This window comes from Heteronotia binoei, chromosome 4 (assembly GCF_032191835.1).
Source record: "Heteronotia binoei isolate CCM8104 ecotype False Entrance Well chromosome 4, APGP_CSIRO_Hbin_v1, whole genome shotgun sequence".
Classification (NCBI taxonomy): domain Eukaryota; kingdom Metazoa; phylum Chordata; class Lepidosauria; order Squamata; family Gekkonidae; genus Heteronotia; species Heteronotia binoei.
Window position 1 is genome coordinate 67094582 of NC_083226.1, and position 21722 is coordinate 67116303.

The 21722-nt window shown below is 39.8% G+C and overlaps 1 protein-coding gene across 1 annotated transcript in view; it reads left to right on the forward strand.

The window, feature by feature from the left end:
* Positions 1-21722, forward strand: part of RORB (RAR related orphan receptor B) — a 204608-nt gene that overhangs the window by 116355 nt on the left and 66531 nt on the right. Inside the window, exon 2 of the mRNA XM_060237472.1 lies at positions 16087-16172. Within this exon, the coding sequence (XP_060093455.1) occupies positions 16087-16172 (86 nt within the window). The remainder of the gene's footprint in view (positions 1-16086; positions 16173-21722) is intronic.

Sequence of the window (21722 nt, forward strand, 5' to 3'; positions counted from 1 at the left end):
ACTAATTAAGGAATCCCACATTTTTAGCATAGAAATTACAATAAAGCAAGATATAGGCTACCGATTCTGGCTTTCTACCTCTGCATGAGCAGAGGCTTTCATGACAGGGGACATTTGTGAATCTCTCAAGGAGGATCACTAATAGAACATTAAATCATGTCAGCATAAAGCTTAATTTAATTGTGCGTATTTTAGATGTGAAAAGTATGCTGCTGGAACCCCATAATCAGGTGTAAAACTGTGTCATATTTGCTAAGAAACATTTAGCATTAAAAACATGGATAGCTGCGGGTACAAATTGGCCATCTTTCACATAAAAAAAATCTTGCAACCACAGACAAACTGCATTTGGCCAAGTTAATTATTTTTTTAGCTGTGCTGTCCAACTATTGTTACACTGAGAGAAAAAACCCAAACATTTAAAGTATTTAACTTGTTCAATGTTGTTACCTTTGATGCATCAATCAAAACATCTCCAGGATCTCAAAAACACCAAAATTTTTTATTTCTCAAAATTAACAGATTAAAAGTTTGTCCTACAGTAAGATACAAAAGCAGGTAGGAGACATTTAAGACCCTTCTGGGATTGGGATTACACTACTTTGTCATACGCATATTGTAATAAAGAGATTGCATGAGAGCCAAGTTTAGGAAACGATCCATCCACCACTCACAAAGTTGGAACTAGGTCATTCATAAATAGATTAAACTGATAAGGAGCACAAATGCAACCATGTTTGACTCCTTGATTGGTGGGAAACTTAGATGTTAACACACCCAGTCAACTATAACAAACTTGATAGCTGGTGGAAGAATGTAAGTTAAGGATAAGAAAAAATAAATGTTTATCCATACCCATCATATTCCACTTATCCCACAGAAGATTCTTAGGTATAGAATCAAAGGCCCCTTTTAAATTGAGGAAAGTAGAAAATAGTATTTGCCTATCAAATGAGCAGAAGTAATGCAATGGTCAAGAGTGGATTTTCCATTACAGAAACTAATCTGTTTTAAACTCAAATTATTTTGATAGAACATCTAGGTAGTAAGCTTATCCATCAAGTGCTTTGCATAAAGCTCACCCACAATTGAAAGCAGGCTAAGTGGGCTGTAATTCCCTGGAAATTTGGGATTGCCTTTTTTTGAAAATCAGAACTATGATGCCATTGATCCATTTATCAGGCATGATTCCAGTTTTGTCTATTAAAACAAAAAAAGAGTCGCCAATGGAAAGGCCCACCATTCTAGATAGTTCTAAAATAACTAAGGAGGAAGTCCATCATGGCCCAGAGCCTTTTCAACTTTTAAATGATTAATTAGACATTTGATTTCATTTGGGCTGGCTGGAAGCCATTCAGACAAGTCAGAAGGGATTACCTGTTGCTGACTGAGGGAACTAATTAAAAGGGAAAAATATTTTAAAATAGTCTGTCCAAACCAGGGCAAGTATAGGACAACTAGAAGGTTGACTCCTGTCATTAAAGGCACCAGCAACCAGAGACCAAAATTGTTTGCTATTTTGTCTATATAATTATATAAAAATAATTATTATTTTTAAAACCGGTTAAACAAAACTGAAAAGAAAAACAACTTCAAGACACAATAGCTCAGAAGAAAAGCTATTGTGTCTTGAAGTTGTATTTCTTTTCAGTTTTGTTTAACCAGTTTTAAAAATAATTATTATTTTAGTGCTTTAGATTTTTGTATGCTTTATTATTTTAAAGTTTAAATGAATGAATACATGCCAAATATATTGAGATTTTATCAAAACTAAATATAACTAAGAAAAATGCCTTACCAATGTGATGAGAAGCCAATCTTGAGGAATATCTAGGAATATACAAACCAAGGATAATTGCTCTCATATATTTGTCAGTCTGTATAAAGATGATCTGAGCCCTGTGGTGCAGAGTGGTAAGTTGAGTATTCAGTCCAAGCTCTGCTCACGACCTGATTTTGATCCTGGTGGAAGCTGAGTTCAGGTAGCCAGTTCAAGGTTGATTCAGCCTTCTGAGGCTGGTAAAATGAGTACCCAGCTTGCTGAAGATAAAGTGTAGATGACTGGGGAAGGCAATGGCAAGCCACCCTGTAAAAAGTCTACTGTGAAAATGTCATGATGCAGTGTCACCCCAGAGTTGGAAACAACTGGTGCTTGCACAGGGGACTATCTTTATCTTTTTTATAAAGATGGTCCAAAGAATTCCATCCAAATTCAGTTAGATCAAAAAGTGATGGGTGATAATTAATGGAGGTCCTACGACTGATAGACAATTTAAAAACTGATAAATCACCAGGCCTGGATGGCATACATCCAAAGATGAAATTGTGGATCTCCTGGCAAAAATATGTAATCTTTCATTAAAATCTGCCTCCATTCCTGGGGACTAGAAGGTAGCAAATGTCACTCCCATCTTTAAAAAGAGTTCCAGAGGAGATCCACGAAATTACAGGCCAATCAGTATGACCAATACCAGGGAAGTTAGTGGAGATTGTTATTAAAGAGAGAATTAGTAGGCGCGGGTTCTGTAAGGGAAGATCTTGTCTCACTAACCTGTTAGAGTTCTTTGAGAGGGTGAACAAACATGTGGACAAAGGGAACTCAATAGATGTTGTTTACCTTGATTTCCAGAAAGCTTTTGATAAAGTTCCTCATCAAAGGCTTTTTAGTAAGCTCGAGAGTCATGAGGTAAAAGGACAAGTCCTCTTGTGGATCAAAAACTGGCTAATTAATAGGAAACAGAAAGTGAGTATAAATGGACAATTTTCAGAGTGGAGGGTGGAAAGTAGTGGGGTGCCGCAGGGCTCAGTACTGGGTATGATGCTTTTTAAATTGTTCATTAGTGATTTGGAGTTGGGAGTAAGCAGTAAAGTGGCTAAGTTTGCGGATGACACTAAATTGTTCAGGGTGGTAAGAACCAGAAAGAATTGTGAGGCACTCTAAAGGGATCTGTCGAGGCTGGGTGAGTGGGCGTCAACATGGCAAATGAGGTTCAACATGGCCAAGTGCAAGGTAATGCACATTGGGGCCAAAAATCCTAACCATAAATACTAGTTGATGGGGTGTGAACTGGAGGAGACTGACCAAGAGAGAGATCTTGGGGTTGTGATAGATAACTCATTGAAAATGTTGAGACAGTGTGTGACTGCAATAAAAAAAAGGCCAACGCTATGCTGGGAATTATTAGGAAGGCAATTGAAAACAAATCAGCCAATATCATAATGCCCCTATATAAATCGATGGTGCAGCCTCATTTGGAGTACTGTGTACAATTTTGGTCACCACACCTCAAAAAAGATATAGCATTGGAAAAGGTCCAGAAAAGGACAACTAGAATGATTAAAGGGTTGGAATACTTTCCCTGTTAAGAAAGGTTAAAACACTTGGGGCTCTTTAGCTTGGAGAAACATTGACTGAGGGGTGACATGATAGAGGTTTACAAGATTATGCACAGGACAGGGAAGGTGGAGAAAGAAGTACTTTTCTCCCTTTCTCACAATATGAGAACTTGTGGGCACTCAATGAAATTGCTGAGCAGTCAGGTTAGAATGGATAAAAGGAAGTACTTCTTCACCCAAAGGGTGATTAACACATGGAATTCACTGCCACAGAAGGTGGTGGTAGCTACAAGCATAGCAAGTTTCAAGAGGGGATTGAATAAACATATGGAGCAGAGATCCATCAGTGGCTATTATCACAGCATATTGTCTGGGGCAAGTGATGCTCTGTATTCTTGGTGCTTGGGAGGGGCAACAGTGTAAGGGCTTTTAGTGTCCTGGCCCCACTGATGGACCTCCTGATGGCACCTGGGTTTTTTGGCCACTGTGTGACACAGAGTGTTGGACTGGATGGGCCATTGGCCTGATCCAACATGGCTTCTCTTATGTTAATTTGGAAGAAGGTAGAGCAATTTTGAAGACTCAAATGGCATTATAAAGTGGTACTGTTTTTCAAAAATGTCCTGTGGCACCCTAAATACTATCAAAGAAGCTTTTACATACACAAAAGCTTCAGCTTCAGTATAACTGTTAGTCTTTAGGAACTTAAGACTTTTCTTTTTTGTTTTTGCCAGCACACAACCACAACTACCTCACCTGAATTTGAAAGCATATTGTCATTCTGAAAACTGTGTTTGAAGTTTTGCATCTACCAGGGCATCCTTTAAAAAAAAAAGTGGAAAAATAGAGTATTAGGCAGGGGTGGCCAAAATGCAGCTAAAGAGCCACATGTGGCTCTTTCACATGTATTGTGTGGTCCTTGAAGCCCCCAGCGCCCTGCTGGCCAGCTTGAAAATGGCATTTGTCTCTTTAGATAACTTCTCAAAGCCAAGTCAGCTGGTGGCATGGAGAATGCATGTAAAGTTAAAGCTGATTTCTTTCCACCTCTCCCTCCTTCCCTCCCCATCTATTTCCTTCCTTCCTTCCTTCCTTCCTTGCAGCTCTCAAACATCTGATGTCCATGTCTTGCAGCCAGCCCCATAGCCAGGATTTGGAAGGTCAGGGGGTCTTTAATTTTTTTTGGGGGGGCACTTAGTGACTCCAACCCATAGCTGCAGTCATGCCCGCTGGCACCCTGCATGGCCTTCCCTTCCCTCCCTGCTGCTCCTGCGGCTGTAGCCCTCCCTTCCCCACCACTCAGAAAAAAGAGAAGGGTGGCAGGAGCATGGGAAAGGCAGCAGGGGAGCAAGAAGGGTGGCAGGAGCATGTGAAAGGCAGTGGGAAAGCGAAAAGGGCGGCAGGAGCATGAGAAAGGCAGCATGAGAGCGAGAAAAGCAGCAGGAGTGCGAGAAAGGCAGCGGGAGAGCAAGAAAAGGGGCAGAAGTCCTGGGGACTGGTTGGGGGACCTGAGTCAGTGGGCCCCACCCCCCACAGGCCCCCTCATAGCTATGGGACTGCTTTCAGCTCTCTGACATCTGACATTTTGTTCTATATAGCTCTTACATTAATCAAGTTTGGCCACCCCTGGTATAAGGAGAGGTTGTACTGTATCTCTTGAATGTAGTCAAGGAAAAGGAGTGTAGAAATTCATCTTAATTTATTGCAAATGGATATCCTGTACCTGAGTCAAGGTGGGGGGTTGATCCAGGAATCAGGACACTGAACCTTTGATGCAAGCACCAAGAGTGAGCAGACTTAGGGGTGATTCTTAGGGGTGATATATCTCACTTACTATGGAGGCCCATATCACTACTGTTGCCAGGTCTGCCTTTTATCTTCTATGGCAGATCAAGCAATTGATCCCTTACCTCTCTTCCCAGGACTTGGCTACAGTGACCCATGCAATGGTCACTTCCAGGTATTGTAACTCGCTTTATGCTGGCTTTTCCTTGAATCTGATCCAAAAACTCTAGCTAATGCAAAATGCAGCAGCACACCTGCTGACTGCGACATCTGGGCAGGTTCGCATTCAACCGGTGGTACACCAATTGCACTGGTTACCAATTAAGTACCAGATCCACTTCAAGGTGTTGGTATTAATCTTTAAAGCTTTGTGCGGCCTGGAACTGACATATCTAAGAGACCATCTCTCTTCATATGCCCAAGTTCATAGCTAAAGGTGTATCTGTGTCTTCATCAGTGAAATGCTGGGGAATATGAAGGAAGATATTTGCAGCAATTTTAAAATGGTTCTGCCTGAGATGCTGCTTTACTAGTCTCTAAAATAGTAGGTTGCAATATTGTGGCACAAATATAAACAAATAATTTGATTGTTAACAAATCAAATATAAACAAATAACAAATATAAACACGTTGTACTAAATACTATACAGAATCCAGCAAAAAAAAAAAAAACCAAAACCAACCTTTTGACAGGAATGCAGTATTGTGTATTCAGCAAAGGCATGTTCATTTAGCATGCAGATTTTAGTAATTGCCGTACTTTTCTTCTAGTACAGCAACCAAGAGGGAAAATGTCTGCCCTCTTGTATGATGAAAAGTGTAGTCATGATGACTACTTTGCTCTGTGGTCATTACTAGGGGTGTGCATTCGGTTCAGCTGAACCGAATCAACCGCCAAATTACCCCTGATTTGGCTGTATACGGAATTGCATACAGCCGATTCCAATTGGGGCCCATTATGTGGGAGCCGAGTATAGCTCTCCGTATACTTCCGTATAAATATTCGGAAGTATACGGAAGTCAATTCAAAAGGCGGGAAAGGGGCTTCTGCAGCCTCAGGGGAGCTGCTTGCCTCTTTTCCCGCCTTTGGTGGCCTTCTCCCACCTCTCCCATAGCCTCCCTGGGATCAGGGAGGGGGGGAGGGGGAAGAGGAGCCCCAGCAGCCAATCCAAAGCATGCATTTGCAAATGCATTGCAAATGCATGCTTTGAAGGGCTTTTGTGTAGCTGATCCTCCAGCCATCAGCAACAATGTTGTTCTTTTGTCTGGCCAAAGAGCAGTGCTATTTTTTGAAACTGCTCTCTGTAGGGCCAGAGAATCTTTTTAGGGAGTCTGCCTGGCTGGACTCCTCCATTGCTGCTGTGTTGGTGTGTGAGAGAGATTGTGCTGTGCTGGCCCTTGGCCTCAGGCAGCTGCTGCTGCTCAGCCTTACCAGATTTGCCTGGAGTAGAAAAAACGTCTAAAAGGCAAGACAGTCTTGGGGTCTTGTTTTTATTTTAGTTGGTAAAAGGACTTTTTAAGACTCAGAGTCCCTTTACTTGTCCAGATTTGGGTGGTGGGTACTAGCTTATTTGGGGTTAGGGGGTTCTGTTGGGATGGGGTGTTTTTTTGCCAATTTGCACATATTTTACTTTAGTGAGAGGACTTTTAAAAGTGCAGTGTCCTTTTACTTTTCCTGATTTGGGTGGCTTGGATTTCTTGGGGTTAGGGTGAAGGGTTTTTTGGGGGGGAGCGGTTGATAAAGTTCCTGTATTGTTAAAAATTAAGTTTTTTACTGTTTTAAAAGGATTCTGTGTTTGATTTGTTGCTGCTGCATTGTGCTGCTGTTGTTCCTTTTCTCTTCTGGTTCTGGTTCTTGGGGGGGGGGGGTGCTGTTTGGCCTAATTTTCATTGTTTAAAAGGCCACTTATTTAACAGTTGAGTTTCTTGGCCTTCTCCTGTTGTCCCTTTTCCTGGTTCTGTTTTTTTTGGGGGGGGAGGAGCTGGCACCTGGGTGAGAGACCCAGAACCAGCAGGCTTGTTGTGCTTGGCCAGCTCTCTCCGTGTTGTTTGGGGCAGGGCTGGAGAGCTGGCATCTGGGTTTGCTGCAGCCAGGTCTGCAGAGCAGACCTTGAGCAGATTGTGTTTTGTGTGGCAGTGACATTGGCAACTGGGTTTATATTGGTTCCAGGCCTGCAGGGTTCATAGAGAAGATAGAGGAATGTAGTGCATTTGGGTCCTATAGAGATTCTCTGGTGTGAAGTTAGGTTTGGCTTTGGGTGCCCCAGGAATTGGACCCCCTGGTCCAATTTTTTTTTTTGACCTTGTGGGTTTTGTGTGGGACAGTGCCCTGAAGCTGCACAGCAGTTTGGGGGGCTCTCCTCAAAACCTCCTGCTCCCCAGAACCACTTTTCCCATGACAATTACAGTGAGGAAGTGGCTCGAATTGGTTTTTTCTCACCATTGGGAGCAGTGTTTCTTTTGGGGTGCCCACAGATGGGTGCCGTCTTTTTGGGCCAGGGGGGTTTCATGCTGGGGTGTCCCCTGAAGCTGCCTTGCAGTTTTGGGGCCTCTCCCTCAAACTCCCCTCTGGCCAGAGCCACTTTCCCCACAGCAATTATAATGGAAGAAGTGGCTAATTGGGCTTTTCCCATCATTGTTGGCAATGGGCCTTTTGGGGAGCCCAAAGACAGGGACCCCCTGGCCCAATCTTTTTGGGACTTGGGGGTTTTGTAGGGGAGAGTCCCTTGTGGGTTCCCTGCAGTTTTAGGGGCTCTCCCTCAAACCCCCTGCCCCCAGTAGCCTCTAATTATGCCCTATGTTGCCATTGATTTCAATGGCCCATAGGGTATAATGGTGGAATAGGGGCACCCTCTTTGGGTGCCCCTGGAATGGGACCCCCTGGTCCAATCTTTTTGGAGCTTGGGGCGTTTGTAGGGGAGAGTCCCCTGCAGATCCCCTGCAAATTTGGGGGCTCTCCCTCAAACCCCCTCCCCTCCAGGCGGCTTCAAATATACCCTATTTGCCATTGATTTTAATTGCCCATAGGGTATAATGGGGCTGTATATTTGGAAATAGCCGTGCATCTACTGTATATGCAGCTATTCTGACTACGGAATTCAGAAATATATGGGATTCCGTATTTCTTTCTCCCGTATACTTCCGAATCCATGTACTTCCAAATTTATTTATTTTTTGCACATCCCTAGTCATTACTGTTTTGAGACAGCCATATCCTGGCCAGTTTTTATAAACACCAGCTGAATCTGCTGGAGATTATGTGCAGAACATTGGCTCTGATGAGCTCTAATATGAGATGGCCTGCATAGCATAATATTTGGGATTAGAATAGTAATCTCTTTAGGGAAAGTGTGCAGTACCAGGAAAACAGTGTCTTGAATCTTTGAGGCCTAGGTTGAGGAACAAATAATTCCTCATACGTTTCACAGTTATGTCTTTCTTTGGCAGCCTTACTAGCAACCTTTTTTTTTTTTTGCAGCCCTATGCAAGTGTTGAGAATATATATATTAGGAGAGAGAGAGAGATTCGCTAAATAATTATGATTGGCTCAGAATCTCAATATCTGTTTAAAGTTTGTGGATATATCCTGAAAGGTATAAGAGATCAAATAATTATAACATGTTTCCATATGTAAAGCCTAACGGAGTTTCAGATTTGCTTCTTTCTGCCATGAACAAAAGCTGCATAGCATATTGCTTTTGAAACTGAAAAGAGTTCCGTATAAAGAAAGGGGATCATCTGCTTAAAGAAAAAAGTCAACATTTCCATGAGGCTAGCAGAAGCCTCTTGTGTGAGTATTTTGGGGGGTACAAGCCTCAAAAGTGGTTATCACCTTAGGCTTCCTTCTTAACATCCCCCCAAACATATACTTACACACTTTGCACTCAGCTATTGTGTTATCATGGAATGCTAACAGATATTGGCCAGGATATCCAGTGGGATTTTTAGCATTCTTTCTTTTATGTCCACTTTTTGTTCACTGCTTTTGAGACACTCCTCAATTTGGCAGGCAGTACAGCAGCAGCTGTTTGACAAATAGAAATTCACAGTCCCCTTGGGTGCTCAAAGAACAGCAACTACAGTTTGTGGATCTTGGCTATTGTGACTGATGAGAAAAAGAATCAGACTCTCTCCATGTGAATAACAAGAGGGCAACTGAAGTGGCAAACCATTTGTGTGCAGCATGATCAATTCATGGATTGACTGCTTCAACATGGTTTTCTCTGTTCCATTACAAAACATTCCAGTTGCAGTTTGAGACAATGAAGACAAAAGAAAAATGAGGGAATTATGGAACAGTGGACTGATATTCTGCTGACATTGCCACAAACCATGTCAACAGAGTTAGGTTGCAACCTAGCAACCCAACCTAGTTGTCCAAGAAGACTGTGGATATCATCATATAGGGAGCAAGGAGTTACAAAGGAATCTAAACACAAACAATATGATTTATGGAACAACAGCAAAGGCATGTGAGGCCATGTACAAAGCTCACATCACAAAAAAGCATAGGTTTTTATACCTCACTTTTTTCTATTTTAAGGAGTCTCAAAGTGGCTTACAAGCAGGGCTTTTGTGAACAGGAACACACAGAAATGTAGTTCCAACTGGCTTGGCATAAGGGTGTGTGACCTAATATGCAAATGAGTTCCTGCTGGGTTTTTTCTTTTAAAAAACTCTGCTTACCATCACATTCTTTTCTACTCCCCATAACAGGCACCTTGTGAGGTGGCTAGGGCTGAGAAAACTGTGACTGGCCCAAGGTCACCCAGCAAGATTTGCATGAAGGAGTGTGGAATCAAAACCAGTTCTCCAGATTAGAGTCAACTGCTCTTAACCACTATCCCGTGCTGCTTCTATCCATGGAGGAAGATGCATGAATGTAACAAGCTGGGGAGTACCCAGCAGGTATCATCTCAACTTCCCCTCCCCACACACACACACATACATTCATCCTGAACATATTGCCTATTCAAGGTTTGAATAGTTGACTAATTAGCATCAAGATCAACATCATTGATTTTTTTTAAAGAAAAACAATGTAGACTGTGTACAAATGTACCCACTTCCAGGAACTGGGACACATTATTTTTCTGCAGCAGAATGAACTTTGTTTTCCCCTATACTTGGCTCTGCTACCATCACGTATACCTAAACCCAACTTCAGTGTGAATTTTAACAATTTATTTAGCTTTTTAAAGCCAATCTGTTTGGATTGTTGGCACCTTTTAAAAAAGATATCTGTGTAAGTAGTGGAAAGTTGCTTCAGAGTTGTCAATCACCACTCAGAACCAACGTGTCCTGGAAAAAGGAAAATCTATTTGCACCTCACATAGATTCAGTATGGAAATTTGAGTAGACTTACCATAACATTTCTATATACATATTTTCATCATATAAACTAGGTTGCATTATGTAAAGATAAAAAACCTGGTATCTAGTTGTTTGGGATTGCTTGCAGAAGATCACAACCTCTTGTTCTTGGGGATGTTCATTATGCTCTGTTTCTGGGTTTTCCCTTTACATACAAACAGGCTTTTGAAAGAGTGTGTTCATGAACTTGTGCATGAAGAAGAAAAGTCCTTTGTTGTCATTCTTCAGCCACCTCAAATATTAGGAAATGGCAGAATTCAATATGTGAAGAGATAGTAGATCCATATTGCATGACCTTTGGAAACCAGCAGAGTACATTGCACTGAGAGGTATTGGCAAGATGTGACGAATTTTATTGCATAAATAAAAGTGGCCATCATTGGTCAATATAGAGTTGGGGGGGAAGTCTTCCATTCACACATGACTATATAATCAAAATAACATCACTGTGTAAGCAGAGAGCAGTGATGAACATCATTCAGATTCGTACATTGTTTAATATTTGTATTTTCTATGTTCAAGGGGACATAAAAGCTTCACAGTTCTGCATAACACTTTTCCAAACTTGAAATTTGGCTCCTTAGATAGTCTTGATATGATGTTCTTCTTCTTTTACATCAGTTGAATGGAACGAGATCCAGGATGTAGTATTTTGTCAGTTATTTGACTGCCTGATGGGGAAGGGTGGGATGAAAAAAGAGAATGAAACCTAGTTCTAACCTGTTGAACAAAGCTGCAATGTGAACAAGGTGTAGGAGCTGCTGGCAATCATTAAATCTGCAAAGGAAACTTGGTACACTGGGTGTTAATTACAGTAATTCAAGATGTTTCTGAGAATACACTGGCTTCTTTTTCTTCTCCCCTGTGCAATTAATTGACTCGAGTTTTCTGTTACAAGTGCTTAAACTGTCCTGCTGTCTTCCAGACAAAAGAGGAGTGCCTAGGAGAACGACATTGAGTCTGCATTTTCTAACTTGGCTAATCTCTTTTTTCCTTGCTTAGTGGTGATGCCTATCCACGTGCTGTCATTGTTGCAGCAATCAGCTCTGTAATTACAAATCTGGAACTTAGCTGATCCATTTTCTTTAGTTATGATTGAATGTATATACATTTATTCTGTACAACAATGTGTACTTCCAAGTGGCTACATATATAGGTGTGGGATTCCAGCTTTTCCATTCTCTGCAATCCACATGGGCTTGGTATTTCAGTCTATCCTGATTCATTGGGGCTGTGGGTGCAGGATATTATCTTCATATCCTTCTGAAATGGCTATTTCACACCATTTCAGAAGGATATGAAGACAATTTTCAGGCATTCCAAGGAGAAATGAAAGTGAGACAAAATTAAAAGAAGCACCACTTACCTACAGAATCAACAATAAAGAAGACAGTCCCAAGAAGAGTCTCTGCACTAGAAACAATATTGGACTGGTCTTGGATATTGTCAGACTTGTATTACAGCTCCATATTTTTCTATAGGACATTGATCCATTATACAGTAGGAGCAGCATGTGCTTTTAGTTCCAGAGGGTTCCAGAGGGATTTTGTGTTGTATAAATATGTTTGTATTATGTTTGGCTATCACTGTAAGCACTGTGTTTGTTACTAGTAAATACTGGATAAGTAGGAATAATAAGGAGTATTATTTTTGTTACATGGAGAGGCTTTGAGGTGTTGAAAGGGAATTGAATATCATAATGCTCCTGTGGTCTCATTTGGAATACTCATTTGATGGTGTGGTCTCATTTGGAATACTGTGTGCAATTCTGGTCACCACACCTCAAAAAGGATATTATAGCACTGGAAAAAGTGCAGAAAAGGGCAGCTAGAATGATTAAAGGTTTGGAACACTTTCCCTATGAAGAAAGGTTAAAACGCTTGGGGCTCTTTAGCTTGGAGAAACGTCGACTGCGGGGTGACATGATAGAGGTTTAGAAGATTATGCATATATATATATATAATTTTTTTGTGACACAGAGTGTTGGACTGGATGGGCCATTGGCCTGATCCAACATGCCTTCTCTTATGTTCTTATGTTTGCTTTCTACATCAGGCAGACCTGAATCTCTCAGTTATTGTAGTTCCCACTGCATTCAGTCATCCGAAGTGATTAGGTGTTAGAGAAGCATCTGTTTCACCAACCTTTTTGAGTTTTTTAAGAAGGTTAACAAACACTTAGATAAGGGTGATCTTGTAGATGTATATCAGGATTTTTGAAAGGCTTTTGACATGGTCCTTCACAAAAACTCCTGGGTAAATTTAGCAGTCACAGTATAAGAGAGGAGATCCTCGGACCATATTGTGTTATCCAGCACTTTGCTGCCAAGCAGTACACTGTGCAGTCTCAAATAGATCTATTTTAAGAGCTCTTGCAGAACCAAACTACTTGAGAGCAATCCTTTGCCTTCAATGTCTTGCCAGAAATATTTATATTTCACAGATGCCCATTCTGATAACATTTACAATCTAAGGAGTCCGTAAGTAATTTCACTATCTGGAAATATTGGTTGTTTGAAGATAGCTCCATCCGAAACTGGGAGGAAATCGCAAAAGAGAGTGAGCAGAGAGTAAGATCATCAAGTAGGGTAAACCTGATGCCCCCCTCCTCACACACACACACAGGAGGCTGGCTAGAAACTGTTTCTCCCAGTACTGAAAAAAAAAATCCATATATGAAGATCCAGTGGTGGTAGCGATTTACCTGACTTTGATTCAATTTGATGAAAGGGTTTCACGCTAGTTAGAGTTCCCACAAATCCTACCTTCTCAGTGGCTTGACTTAGGTGCTGTGCCTAGATATGGGAAGGCAATGGAAGTGAGCTAAATTCTAAGGAACAGGAGACGGTTGGTCCAAACAGATTTTGTTCTTGATTTTGGATTTCACATGAACCAATATGACCATTTTCAGCTTGTCTGAAGTGGCAATATATGTGACATACCCCATTCTGGAATACAGTTCATAATGAACCTAGCCATATATGATTATCATTCATGTACATCATTTGCACATAAATTATTTGCAGGTGTCCTATATACATAATTGGAAAAGTAAATGTTGCTAACTTTGTTTAGTCATAAGCTTTCTCCATCTACTTTATGTTATAAAGCATTTTTAAAGCATAAACCTGAAAGAGACTGGTGTAGTGGTTAAGTGTGCGGACTCTTATCTGGGAGAAACAGGTTTGATTTCCCACTCCTCCACTTGCACCTGCTGGCATGGCCTTGAGTCAGCCATAGCTCTGGCAGAGGTGGTCCTTGAAAGGGCAGCTGCTGTGAAAGTCCTCTCAGCCCCACCCACCTCACAGTTGTGGAGGAGGGAGATAAAGGAGATTGTGAGCCGCTCTGAGACTCTTGCGTGGAGGACGGAATATAAAGCCAATGTCTTCTTTTTCTTCTGCATGAGGGCTCTTATTCTGTGTTTTCTTAACTGTCAGTCCTATAGCAAGCCAATCATGTTGAGCGCTGAGCATACACATATCCTCTGCAGTTTTCCAGCTATCACATTTGTATATTTTCATGCAGGCATGTCACAGTTTGATTGGGTTTCCTGAGTGAGGGTGCTGTTGTCACCAGTGGTGGCATACCACCACCACCCTTTTTTAATGCACATGAACTATATTGATATATTGACCTACTGCTAGAATAAGGACTAGGCCTTGCCCTCTTCCCTGATGCACATGTGTGAAAATCACGAATTGTTCCTTTACTCTACAGCTCACCTCAAAATGTGGACATTTGGGATTGCAGTTTAAACGTTTTCCATTGACAAACTGCAGTCAAACAAAGAGGAGTCAATCTAGTCAATTGCTTTCAAGCAGCATTGCTTAATGTTTAGTCATGTAAATGTCTCTAGCAGTAAGAACAATGAAGCAGGCCAGCAGCCATTTTGCAACACTCCAAACCAGAATAATAAATGATAAAATGCCTCTAAAACCCATAAAATATAAAATCCCCATGAAAAGAAACATGGGGAGTGAGTATCAATGTGAGGGCATATTTTACAAAGATAAATTGCTATATATTGCTTGTCCCCTTCTTTCTGTGTGTGGGGGGGGGGGGGGGGAGAAAGTCAGACTCAAAGGCAAAGAGCAGAGGCTGAGTGGCCAGAAAGAACAATGAATGCTTCTCTGACTTCTTATACATATATTGCTTGGTTTAGATTCTGTTTCTGTTGAAGGAAATCTGAAAATGCAAGGAAGCACAGGGCCATGGCAAAAAAATAAATTGGGGAGGGGAGCAGAGAAAAAAAAGATACCAACTGCTGCAAAAATGTGGGAAGAGTAATGATCATGTCTGTACCTTCTTATAATGATATATCACTATCAGGGGAAAAAAATTAAAATTACTATTTGAAAACATGTCAATGCGAGGGATAAAACTTCCTTATTACCAAGTTGGGAGGCAGGGAACAGACAGGGCAGAAATGTCCCTCAGTCACAGTTCAGTCAGCAGGAAGTGGGATGAACTAACAAAAACACAGGAAACATTATACATGGGTACAAACATGAGTCAAAATTGGTTGTTAGAAAATAATCAGGATAAAAGTAGTTTCAAAATAACTAGAAAAAAATAAGCAAAGAAATGGCAAGAAGATAACTAATGGCTGAAAAGAACAAGTAGAAGCCAGGGGATAAAGCAGAGCAGACTGGGGCCAAAACTTATGCAACAATGGCATGCAGAAATGTCCTATGTCTTTATAATGTGTTATAGAAGAAGTTATTAGCTTGACTGTAACTAGAATAAGTTATTAGCTTGACCATAAAGTATGGTCAAGCTAAGATTCCCTTCAACAGTTCCTGATCTGTTAAGACTCTTCAACATCTTTGACTAGGGTTGATGGATGTAGGGTTGATTGATATTTAGCATCTTATAACTTAAAGTCCTTGTTTAGAAAGTTTACCACCTTAGCTTGTGTGCTTGAGAAAATCAAAATTCAGAAGAAAATGCTGTTTTTCAGACTGTTTGCTCTGACATGGTTGTTTTCAATTTTTTTCCATCAGAGAATAGTTTTACACACACACATTGCCATGCAAGAACATGGTAAACTGCATCAAAACACATGAATCAGCATTGGGGAGAAGGGGAATAATGGAATCCTCATAGTTTCCCAAGTACAGTCTTGCTACTGGATACAAAAAATGTGCACAAGTTCATAAACAGTTTATGCTTTATGGTAAACTGGTCATATGACGCTTTGTGGGAATTGTAGAAAAGGAATGTTTGTATTAGTGATCTTATGATATTAATTGTGTCATATCAAGTGCAACTGAAGGGTCATGAAAAGCCAGAAAACTAATTTGCAGAGAAAGCGGATACATAATAGTAAATCATAATTAACAAAAAAGAAAAGTCATTGTTAATTTCAGGTAATTATATTTATGACAAACTCTGTGCAGCAACATCACCAGCAAATAAGAGTAGCGTAGTGCAAACAAACTGCATAAAGTGTTTGAGGATGTACAGCAAAACAGGGGCAATTTCACAGCTGCTTGTGATATCTGATAAGAAACATTTTTGTCCATCTGCCCCTTCTTTGATGCAAAAGAGAAAATTGCATTGTCAAGCGTGCACTAATTCTTTGTTTCTTTTTCAGCACAAATTGAAGTGATACCATGCAAAATTTGTGGTGACAAATCCTCTGGAATACACTATGGAGTCATCACATGTGAAGGCTGCAAGGTATGAGATTTGTGTGCATTGTCCTTGTTTTCTGTGACATTTCTGTGCTTGTGGTTTTCTATCATTTCAAACAGAGGAGAGAGTAGAACAAATTCTAGTAGGCAGATTTGGTGACAGTTGAATGGTGTTGCTTTCCAGGCTCAGAAAATTGTGCAACTTGCATATCTGACTCCACAATCAAATTATTTTATAAATGGTGCTGTGTTTAAATTTTGGGATTATTGATGGCAGTTCCAGACTACATTTTTACAGAAATCAATATCAAAGTTTTCCATTATAAATTATCCTTTAAGTTACTTTCATCTTCTGTTTTCCTCTAGTTAAGAAAATTAAATGGGGGTGGATTTAAGGATAATAATAATTTCAAAATGTATTATTTTATTTATTTTTTACTTCATTTATACCCCGCCTTTCTCCTTAATGGGGGCTCAAAGAGGCTTGCATTGTTCTCTTCTCATCTATTTTATCCTTACACATTCTGTTCTTTGGACATTTTCTAATAGCAGTCAGAATTATCCCAAATGTCTTTATTTTACCAGAAATGCCTCCAATGTGTGTGGTTAAGATTATATCAGTGATGATATAGGGAATGATCATATATTTTATGGTATCAAATGGATTTCGGTGTGAACCATAGGACTAGCAAAAATGAACAAGACTTTTTAATTAAGTAATTTGAGCCAGAAATCCCGAATTCACTATTTTACTTCCCAACTCCAGGCCATATTAACTTGTACTTATTTATTTTAGAAGTAGGGTTGCCAGGTCCTACCTAGCTGCCAGCAGAGGGCTCCAGCTTCTGTTCTGGAATCTTCTGGCTGTAATGAAATTCCCAGAAGTGACATCATCATGCTACGGATGTTGGGGGTGATGCTTTGGGCAAAACTCTGTGGTTTGCATCCAATTTTACCATATTTTCCCCCAAAAAATAAGAGTGTCACCCCAATGTCAATGGCTTGATGATATAAGTTCTGGATGATATCATTACATCATATTCAGAGGCATTTGTAGGTCCCACAAAGTGGGGGGGAAACTGTCCCCACCTGGACCGGGGGGCTGGCAACCCTAATTAGAGGCCAGTGAGGTGTGATGTTTACATGTTACACTAGGACCAGATAAATCCCCAAGTTTTAAATGTTGGTAAAAAACAAATGAATTTAAATAAACCAAACAACTCGCATAGAATTAGTTTGATAAGCCCCAGCGGCTCATCATTATTCTGTGGCACTTCTACTGTTTAGGTGAGGCTTTGGGAAGTGCCTCTTTTCTGTTGCCTCCCTAGTTCAGGTGACCACTCCTTGTCTCAAAGCCCTACCAATATTAGTACCAAGTTCAGAAGTTAGTGAGGAATCCACCATGCATATTTATGTTGGCTTGCAGGCAAGGAGAGGTTGCTGCCTTTAACACTGTACAGTAGCATCCTAACCAGAATTAGGACTTAAAAGGTGGAGCTTTGCTTAAGATGGCACTGTTGATGCCTTAGGGTGATGGACAACCACTTCTTGCTCAACCAGAAACTACACAAAATTATTTTGCAAGCATCACAGATGAACACTTGAAAATCTTCAGTGGACATTTGTGATTGTTTAATGGGACACTCAAAAATGCATATACACAGAGAGATTTCTGCAGCAGCATCTTGAAATCTGTGTTTTCCCCATATTCAATTTTACGATATTTTCATTATTGTAATCCAAACAAGACCTACTGGACCTGGGCTGGAAAAATCCACATTTCTTTATCATGGTCAAGCAATGGATTAGTCTGATTGATCTATTCATTTAAAACTCAGTACAAGAACAATCAGAACAAGTGTTGCTTTGAGCAGAAAAGAGCTCTTCCTTGTCTTTGTGCACCCAGTCTGTCCAGAACTGCTCAAAGGCTGAGTCCTGTTTAGATGTGATTAGCATTAATGGTTACCCTTGTATGTGCCTGTGAGCAGATGATCCCCCTCAGCTCTGCTGCATATAGACAGCTCATGTAGATAAGGAGAAGTGCTTCTACTTCAAGCAGGTTTAGTCCTATTGTTTTTGAGCCACTTTAAAAGTATAAAATCAATTAACCTAATCCCTTTTGCTTCACCTATTCTGCAGTGTGTGTGAGGGGGGAGTTGACAGCTTCCATTGCAGGAAATATTTGAAGGTCTGTTTCTGTGATCTCAGACATATATATACCTTAATATATACCTTAATATATATACCTTAGGATGCATGCCACCGTTACTGTTAGTATTATTTTCATCTCGAAGGACAGAAAGCAATTTTAACTCTGTTATGCATACAAACACACAGGATGGAAAAAGGGAGAAAACAAACTCAACCCTAAAATATGCCAGATAACATTTATTTATTTATTTATTTATTTATTTATTTATTTATTTATTTATTTATTTATTGGATTTATATCCCGCCCTCCCCATCGAAGCAGGCTCAGGGTGGCTCACAACAGTAAAAACATGTACAAATATTAAACATTAACTAATTAAAACCTTAAACAATATAACAATTAAAACATTTTAAGAACAATTTGGTACTAATAATACATTCCAGTAGTTTCAGTTTCAGCCTTCTTGAGTATCCTCATATGTGGCTATTGATTAAAAGCAAGTTGAAATAATGCTGTCATGCAAGCCCTGCAGAATTGAATGAGGTCCCGCAAGGCTCTTGCTTCTTCCAACAGTTGGTTCTGCCAATAGGGGGCTGCTAGAGAGAAGGCTCTCTCTTGAGTGATCTTCAATCTTGCCTCCCTTGGCCCAGGGATCGATAACTGGTTCCGTGTCCCTGATCTGAGTAGCCTCTGAGGAACATATGGGAAAAGACAGTTCCTAAGGTAGACAGGTCCTCGGCCATATAGGGCTTTAAAGGTAATAACCAGCACCTTGTAGCGAATCCGGTACACTATCGGCAGCCAGTACAGTTCCTGCAAGCCAGGCTGTATGTGCTCCTAATTTAAGGATAATGGAGGTGTGTTTGTATGTGTGCCAGTGCTATTTAAAGTATCAAGCTAACAAAGATAAATATTATCAAAATATCTATTTTTATTTATGGTGTACACAGTAGCAAATATTAAATGATTAAAAACAGTCTGTATGGAGATCAGGCTTCAAAGAACAACATGAGCTTGAAAAAAGCTTTAGTCATTTTACATACAGAGTTGATGATTTGACATGAATGCTCACAGAAAACAAACCAAATTATTATAATAAATATAAGTAATAAATAACTATTGAAAATGTTTAATTTTTAAAATCTATATCCTTTAGCTTTAACATATAGCTGATTGTAGTATGACAATTGCAACTCTTAGTCGATGTCACACACATTCAGAGTCTGGGGAAGTTGCTTACCAGGTGGGTTCCCACATTCAATTATTTTTAGATTTCAGTCTTTATTTGTATATTAATACATTCAAAAATTTTAGCTGATATATAATTTTCATTTATAGATTATTATATCATTGAAGATTTTGTTGTGCATGTGCAGTTACCATGAGGAGTTACCCATGGCCTACTCCATAAACACAATTTATGAGGTAGAACCACACAATTTATGAGGTAGAAATGTTTTTTAATCTCTTGGATAATTCCTCAAAAACTTTTTCCCAAGAGTTATTTATTTCTTATATTTATTATAAACATTTGGGTTTTTTTCTTTTTTGTACATTTGCAGAAAGCAGCACCTGACTTCAGTTTATATACATTTGCTTCTGGATGTGTGTGTGTTTTTATGATACTATTAGTGACCACTAATGAAGACCATAGAGGCTGAAATACATATGATCTTATTGGTCATTTGATATGTTCATCAATTATGTATGTGAAATCACCAACGTTGTATGTGAAATGACTAAAGCTTTTTTCAAGTTCATGTTGATGTTTTTTAAAATCTGAACTTCAGACCATTTGTTTTTAATTTTTTAATATTTGCTACCATGTACACCATAAACTAAAATAGATATTTTGATAATATTTATCTTTAAATTAGCTTGACACTTTAAATTGCTGGCACACATACAAACACACCTCCGTTATCCTTAAATGTAACGTTATTTTTTAAATCATTGATTTAGATGAATCCTCTTTAGTTCCCAAGGTAAGAAGTATGATAAAATATCAAAGCCTTTATTTTCCAATCTTTACAAGGTCCAACAGATGCCTCCAATCACTAGCAGGATTTCACAATCTATCTATGGTAATTTTAAAAGGGTAAATACAAGAGCAATATAAATCCGTTCAGCCAAAAAAAAATTACATCATCTGAATATCTCCTTCAATTTCATACCAATCAACATCTACTATTTAGAATTAGTATCTGAAAGTTTTCTCAGTGGTAAATGAGCCACCATAAATGTTACCTTCTGGCCCTGTTCACACAGCATATTGAGTACGTGTTAAACTGACCCAGTTCTGTTCTGAATATCTTTGTTCCGGATATTATTGATCAGACTGCAATTTGAATCACTCCGTGGTGAAACTGTCTTCTGCCATCCACATGACTGCACTATGCAGTTATTTTTTTCTTCACTTTTATGTGCATTATGCACATGCAAGCATTATGTGCAAGTGCACATTGTGTGCACGTGTGCATACGTCAAAACATTATGTGGTTATGCAGTTATGTGCATATCACTAAGTGGTAAAAAAAAATGGTGACCGTAAACTGGATGTATGAGGCTCCTTTTGCTCTGGGACAGCCTTCAGACATCCGGAAGTTGGTTGAGAACTATCCAGATGGGGAAACTATGAGGTGAAACTGGAGAACTCAAAAAACACCACAAAGGAGCAGGTAACAAAATACTCTGGTTCTGAGAAGGATTGGGGGGGCTACTACGAGTTAACACCGGGAGGCAAATGTTGCTGTCTGATCAGCCACTTTTAATCCGGTATGAAACAGCAGTGACAACTGATTATACTGTGCAGCCCTCAATATCCTTTCCTCTGACAACGCTTCCCACATATTTGTTGTTTTAACCTGCTTTAACAGCCACATATTACCCCACAGGAATAAAAATATAAATTACAATTAACATTCAATAAAACTGTTGCTTGAGAAGAGGATTCTAAGGAGGTTGTTTTCTGTCCTCCCTCTCATGTTTTAAAAGCAATGCATAGACAAACAACTGAGGTACAGATGTTTGCTAACATGGGGGAAATTAATGATGACTAAACTATTTTCAGCTCTGAGGATGTTCTATACCTACTGTGGTTAATTCCTATACAAAATCTTGCCAAGTCTGTCTAGGAGACATACTTCTGTCCTGAAAACCAAGATATTTGAAGACTCACTGCAGTTTCTCAGTGATTAGTTCACGTCACTTCCAATGTTCCTTCTAAGCTGCAGAGCTACTGGCATTAAAGTTGTGAACTCCTGCATAAATTAGTGTGCTCCGGGGTCATCCTTCCTCAGCTAAGACAAAAATGTGTGAGCTGGAGGCTAAAAATCTGTGAGCTAGCTCATGCTAACTCAGCTTAGAAGGAACACTGATCACTTCTATACTTGCTGAGTGGTATCTAATCCTTATTATGACTTTAAAGTTTGCAAAGATTAATAC